General features: G+C 33.9%; 1 protein-coding gene across 1 annotated transcript; it reads right to left on the reverse strand.

Moving 5' to 3' along the window:
- Window positions 1–295: 295 nt before the first annotated feature.
- LOC100779978 (abscisic acid 8'-hydroxylase CYP707A1) lies at window positions 296–4,635 on the reverse strand. Its single transcript, XM_006595904.3, has 9 exons — window positions 4,316–4,635; window positions 3,711–4,035; window positions 2,999–3,148; window positions 2,482–2,730; window positions 2,267–2,353; window positions 1,811–1,889; window positions 1,539–1,645; window positions 1,253–1,371; window positions 296–654 (listed from the first exon to the last, which is right to left on the reverse strand). The coding sequence occupies exons 1-9, from the start codon at window positions 4,516–4,518 to the stop codon at window positions 525–527; spliced, it is 1,449 nt and encodes a 482-aa protein (XP_006595967.1). The 5' UTR covers window positions 4,519–4,635; the 3' UTR covers window positions 296–524.
- Window positions 4,636–6,695: the final 2,060 nt, after the last annotated feature.

Consider the following 6,695-nt stretch of genomic DNA (forward strand, 5'->3'; position numbering starts at 1 on the left):
CTGGAAGGTTGAATGAAGCCAAAACCAGATTATGTTACATGTTAGTTACTTGTTCTGTAGTTAAAACACATATAATGTACATGCCATTCTAATCTACTATGTACATGAATCACTCATGTGTCATGAAGATATGTGAATGTGAGTACTGTTCTTGGTACTTTTTGTTTTCTTTTTCAAACAGTGCTATATAATTAAATTCAAACATGTTACGATTTGCTGCACTATTGCTTTCAATTTTGATTTTAATTAGACGCACACAACTTAACTATATGTAACACACGCTCAGAGAAAGTCCTTGACTCAAAAAGCTAATTGAAACTGATGCTTGAAGTGAAAACTAAAGCACCACCCTCCTGTTGCTTCTTTCTTTCAGGGGTGGAAAAGGATTAAGGATAGAGGGGCATATATTGAAGTGCCCCCACCATGGAAAAATAAAAATAAAAATTACAGAGTCAAAGTAGAAAAGAAAAGATAAATTTTTTTTTTTGTGACTTTGGAAAGTGGATTGCTTCTCAGCTATGATATCATGCGTTTTCTTCCCGTGCTGCCTTTTCTAGCTGGTAGGATTCTCTCCAACATCTAGCTGGGAGTCCATTCAGTGGCAAAGGGAATGGGCCATACTGAATTCCACACTTGGATCCTACCACTTCCCACCTGTGCACACCAACACAAAAACCTTTCAGTAATTCACATATGACACATGTACTAGCATCACCAGAATCCTTTCTATTTCTCACCTAAGATCTACCTTTTCTAGCTTTCTCTATGTTTTCGATGCTTTTAGGCTGTCTCCTTGGTGTTACTAACATACTCAGTGTCCTTTGTTTTTAAATTTTGGTAGAATTATTTTTGAACCATCCAACGGGATTAGGATGCGTGTCCAAATTAGTGCATGTTTTATTTTCAGGTGAAAAAAGTACTTTTGAGGCAAAAGTAATTTTATTAAAAGATTAGGACCCTTGTTTTTGCTTTTATTTGTTGGATTTAAATTGAAACATGTGTACAATATTTCTACCTTCAATCCAAATATGAACTTAATTTTAGAAGTGTCTGATTTTAGAAGTGTTACCTTCAATACAATATTTTGGTTATCTAGATGGACCCTTAATCATTATATTTCTTTAAACCACTCAGTTAGTATGTACTATAGAGATGCTTTTAAGCTGTCTCCTTGGTGTTAATGTATAATCCATTCATTCCTCTCTTTTTCTTTGGTTTTACTATTTATTTTCTATTAATTAAATAGCAGTACCTAAACTTGGTGACCAAATGATGGATCATAATCAGTGTCTCCAGCTTAGCAAGCTCATTGCCGGGGCAGGCATGCACTCCACTACCAAATGGCATGAAAGTATTGGGCTTTGGTGCGACCTATGTGAACAAACAACAAAAATAAAATAATTATTTGGCTGTTTGAAAATGATGAAGTGTCTTTTGCCGTACATAATTATTAGATTCATTAGAGAGGGAATTAGCCTTATCCATGCATTATCATTACTGTTATTTTTTTCACCCATAGACTGTTCATTCCCGCATACCTCAAACCTTAAAGGGTTGAATTTCTGAGGCTCTGGAAAAAATTCTGGATTGTGGTGAATATTTCTAAACAGAGGCATCGCTTTCCACCCTTTTGGTATTAGGAATCCTGTTTCAAAATTCCTGTGTGAGTAATTTATTTAGATGGCACCATAAATTTTAAAACCAATGTTTTCACTTAAATACTTGCATGGTGCATTTTTTGACACAAAAAAAAAGTCCCATTTTTTGAATAATGTTGAAGTCTTGCATATATAGTAAATATCCTTCTTACCCTTGTATTCCACATCAGCTATTGCTTCTCTGAAAGGGAATGATATAATGCTTGCCATTCTCAAACTCTCTAACACAACCTGACCAAGTCCACAGTTTGCCGTTATAAGTCACTAGCAACAAACTCACTTCTAACACTTTGCTTAAACCACTAGACTCAGCAGAGACTTGTAACATCTGTTCATTTACTTTTTATTTTGTTGGACCAATTAAAATTAATTTATGCACTTCAATTTTAGGACAAGTAGATGAGAGAAATTCTATAAAAGTTAAAGTGAATAAGTTGATTTTCACTTCCTGAAAAAACTCAATTCATTTTATCTTCTTATTCTCTTCTGTAGGTATTTATGGAAAAGTTTTTCTAAAACAATATAGTGCCCTTATAAGGTGTAAATTCTAAAAAAAGCATGAATTGTTTAGCTAGATGTGACATTGGAACACTGCATTAACCTCGTACCTTGTGAGTAATTCGCATGTTTCTAGTCTGATCCCAACTCAGTGGTAGGTTACCTTCATTAGACTTGTGAATTGCCTTCTGCTCAGCCTGCAAAGCCAGCATTACCACAAATTATAGTCATTACCAACATAAAAATCCCAACACCCCCTTTTTTTCTTACAATATAGATAACCCTCATGTTAAAGTTCTCTTTCTTTGTGGATCATATTTCGCACCTTTACAGACTCCAGAAGTTTCGGTTCATCATGCAGGTACTTTACAACCCATGTCATGGCACTAGCTGTGGTGTCCTGAGCAGCAAAAAGCACCCCAATAATGTTATCTGCAATTTGGTCATCAGATAACACTTCTCCCCCTTCACCTTTCCAATTCAATAAGCAGCTCAAGAGATCCCTTTCAAGCAACTTCTTCTCCTTCCTCTCACAAATTATGTCACATATAATCTTGCCAAGTCTCCTTCTAGCCTACAAATTACATATCCAAAAAAAAAGTAGAAAATTAAGACGAGGCTTTAAATTGCAGCCGTGTTCATTGTCGCGATTGTCACAATTCTTGACATTGCAAGAAATTGTAGGCAAATGAGACCGATGCAGCTTTAATTAGGGCCGTGATGGAATCACAAAAAGTCTAAAAACCTTGACATTGCAGCTAAAATCAGTCTCGGGCTGATTTTTAAATCTTTTAATCACAATACACTAAGACATGAAATTTGTTGAAGACAATTAGTATTACCAACAGTGCCTTTTGGTATTGTGTTCCTGGGATGCACGTTGGAAAGGAATTGTAACCATTGTCCACAATCCGGTAATTCTTCTTTAGCTCCTCCCTCAAACGCGGCTCTAGATGGCCAAAAACTGTGAGGATTCCAACTTCAAAAGAAAACTGCAAGCAAGCATTCAAGGGTGTTGGACCACTTAAATTATTGACCCTATCATTACACTATCTGTTACGAACGCTATTCTACATACTACTTCTAAGGAACTAAGAAGGAAACTAATGGAGATAATTGTTCTGCTTGATTTTTCATTCCACTTCTTTTACATATTTATACTACTATAGCTAACAGAAATTCAAATTGCTGTAAAAGAATTATCACTACCAACAAACTAGTGGAATGCTATAACAAACTCAGGAAGATTCTTCAAGCACTTGGAGCCTTCGCGCAAAGCAAGTAAGTGGGCTTCTTACTCACTCTTCTTGGCCTGTTAGTAGCTTCTGCAATGTGGCCTGTGTGGTGTTCTGTTGCTGAATTGCTATCACTATCACACTTATATAGTAAAATATACATAAACAAATGCCAGAAATGCGAGACTCACCAGTGCTTGAATATAAATAGCAATATAATAATCCATCCAATCATTGGTCCAGTGTCAATGAGTCAATTTAATATAAAAGCTATACACATACTCACACATATTATGTTTGCAGCAAAAATTAAACCTACCCTTTTCATTTCCTTAAATGTGTTAATGACTTGGCCATCACCACCCCAAGAGTTCATGGCAGATAAGGCTAAGGTTTCAATATGAGGCACCAAGTTGCGAAGTGCTTCTAAAGACAGTGACCTCTGAACAAGTTTCCTCAAACGTGTGTGGTATTCACCTTGGTGGAAAAACAGAGCAAAGGGACCAATCAAACGCTCTTTGCTTTTCGGGTATGTTGGTCTGAACAAGTGAGCTTGAGTCACTAGCACGAAGCGTGCAGCCTCAGGGCTGGTCAGCATCACACAGGGACAACCCAAGATGTTGGTCTTGAAAATTTCACCATACCTAAAATCAAACATAACATAATGTTTTGTTGGTAATTACTAGTTACATTCGCAACTTCTAGCGTGTTTTGTTTTGAAACACATTCAGAAGTAAGAATTCAAGTTCGAGACGTGAAAATTATAACTATTAGCTTCTTAAAATCATATCTAAAACATGAAAAATCACATGTGAGATTCACTTTTCATGCAATATAAGATTAAGAAAGAGCTAATATAATATACTATAATATAATAATATATACATGAGTGGAGTGGAAGTAGCATAGTAAACATTAAACAACCTTTTGTGTTTGGTGGAAAAGTAGGCATTTGGGTCTTGGGAGTAGAGTTGAAGGGTTTCTCCTATGTACGGCCACCCCATTGAGCCTGGAGGGAGCTTTGCAAGTGTCTGGTTCTGAGGTCTTCTTCTGTTTGGTTTTGGTAAGAACATAAATGAAAATATGGTAACCAAAATGAGAATGATGTAAGCGAAAATTCCATCCATTGGTGTATTACTAGACTCTCTTCTTTGGAAAGTCAGAAGGTTAGTCTTTTCCTTAAAAAACAAAAAGAAAAAAAATTGCAGAATATTTTTGTGCTCTGCTAATTTGGAGTCATCAAGGGAGGAGAAGCAACCTTATATAGAATAATAGAAAGAGAAAAAACAATAAGAGCACATTCTCATCCTTGAAGTTCATGTGGGGCCTAACAAGGGGTGAACTTTATTAAATAAGAAGTGAGACAAAGGTGCGTTAAGCCCTCTGCAGTTAACATAAATCTTTTAGATATATCTAACATGGATCACAATAAAATGTATGTTAAAAAAAGTGTTTCGAGAATGTGTTGAAAAAGTTGCTTGAGAATAGAACAACCTATGGCTTGAGGCTATTATTAGACAATGAAGATTGGGTTCTGTTTTATTTATAAAAAAAAATACTATGAAATGGTGGGAACAATGTTTCTAAAATTCAGGTTAAAATATGTTTGTAATATCTAATAAATATGTAAATTGTGTGTTTATTCTTTAATATATTTTTTTGTGTATGATTCCTAATATTTGAAAAAAAAATGTTTATAATCCTTGTTAGGTTTAGTATGTTAAGTGTTGACATGGTTGTTAAATGTGATTCTTGGTATTTTAAAAAATGTTAGTATTTATCTCAAAATTTAAAGGATAATTTTTGGATTAAAAATCGCTAGAAATTGTTTCACTAAGACACCCCCAACAACTTGTGATCACAATCCATTTTGTTCTCCCATGTCAGGCAACGAAGATCGGCAATTAAGGGCGTGTTTTGTTCGTCTTGCTCTGAGGAAGAAAATCCCTCAATTGGTTTTTCAATTAGTTGAGCACAGAGAGAGAAGTCAAAGTAAAATGAAAGGTGGACATTTGCATTTGGCAGCAGTTTCGTGAATCAAATTTTTTTTTTTTTTCGAATTTGAATGAAAATGTATGTTTTAAGCATGTGTTTTTCTCATCTACACACAGGAACAAAGCCCCAATTTTGAGGATCCTTGAATAATAAAGGATAAATCTAGGGAGGACAAAAGAAATTAGCTTAACCAATTGTAATTTGAAATTAAAGTGAATAATGACATTTTTTAAAACAACTAGAAATTGTATTTTGAATTTTTAACTGTCACAACATCATTTGATGAAAGAATCCTAATGATAGGGACTAGAAACAAATTTTACAATTATGAAAATTTTTTATTAAAGAACAAACATAAAAATTTAAATATTTATTAAACATCACAAACATATTTTAGCCTAAAATTTAATTACCCTATTAAATTGAGGTGTGAAATAGTTATGCTTTTAGTTGAATTTCTTAAGTTAGTAACCTCAAACTTTAATTTGTTGATTAAGGTTTTAATTATAGTGGTGGTTCCAATCGCTAGAAATGATAGATAGATGTGGTTGATATGAACGTAATTGAAGACTCTAAAAACTTTGACATTGCAGTTAAAATAATTGCGATAGACTGTTTTTTAAAACCTTGATTAAGATTAAGATTCGATTTTTATTTGTGCATAAAAAAACTTTGTTATAAGAAATAAAACTCATTTTAGCTATTATTTTCCTATAAAAGAAATCAGTTCTCAGCCAAAAAAAATAAAAATTAACGAGGAGCTTTCTTCTAGTTGCTTAAGGTTGTTACGACAATGCTAGTGACAAAGTAAACAAATGATATAGACTATCAAGACACTCTTATGTGCATGGTAGTGAAAGTTGTCTCCTTTATATAGCACATCCATTACTTCAAAATAAAAGATTTGACTGCATTGTTAAATGAAATAAAAAGATCTCCAAATTGTGTAATATAATATCTTCAAATTTTAGGATTCTATATCAAGACCCCCAAATTGGTGTTGTACCATAAAGGAAAGTGCCATGATGCTACTTGTGTCCGCCAACAAGAGTGTATAATGAATGATGAGATTTTGGCTAGCCCGTGGGGTTTTAGCAAAGAAACCGATTTACTAACACCTTGGTGTGGAGATTGCCACTAGCTATGGTCAATTGTCTAATGGAAATTTGGGCTATAAATTGTTCAAAGGGAAAAAAAAACTTATAACATTATTACTTTATAATTAATTTTAGTGTTATCGATGTTTATTTCTTGAATGTTTTCTAGTAATATTCTAAAACTAATTTTGAAAATTTTATCATTTCAAGAG

This window comes from Glycine max, chromosome 14 (assembly GCF_000004515.6).
Source record: "Glycine max cultivar Williams 82 chromosome 14, Glycine_max_v4.0, whole genome shotgun sequence".
Lineage (NCBI taxonomy): Eukaryota > Viridiplantae > Streptophyta > Magnoliopsida > Fabales > Fabaceae > Glycine > Glycine max.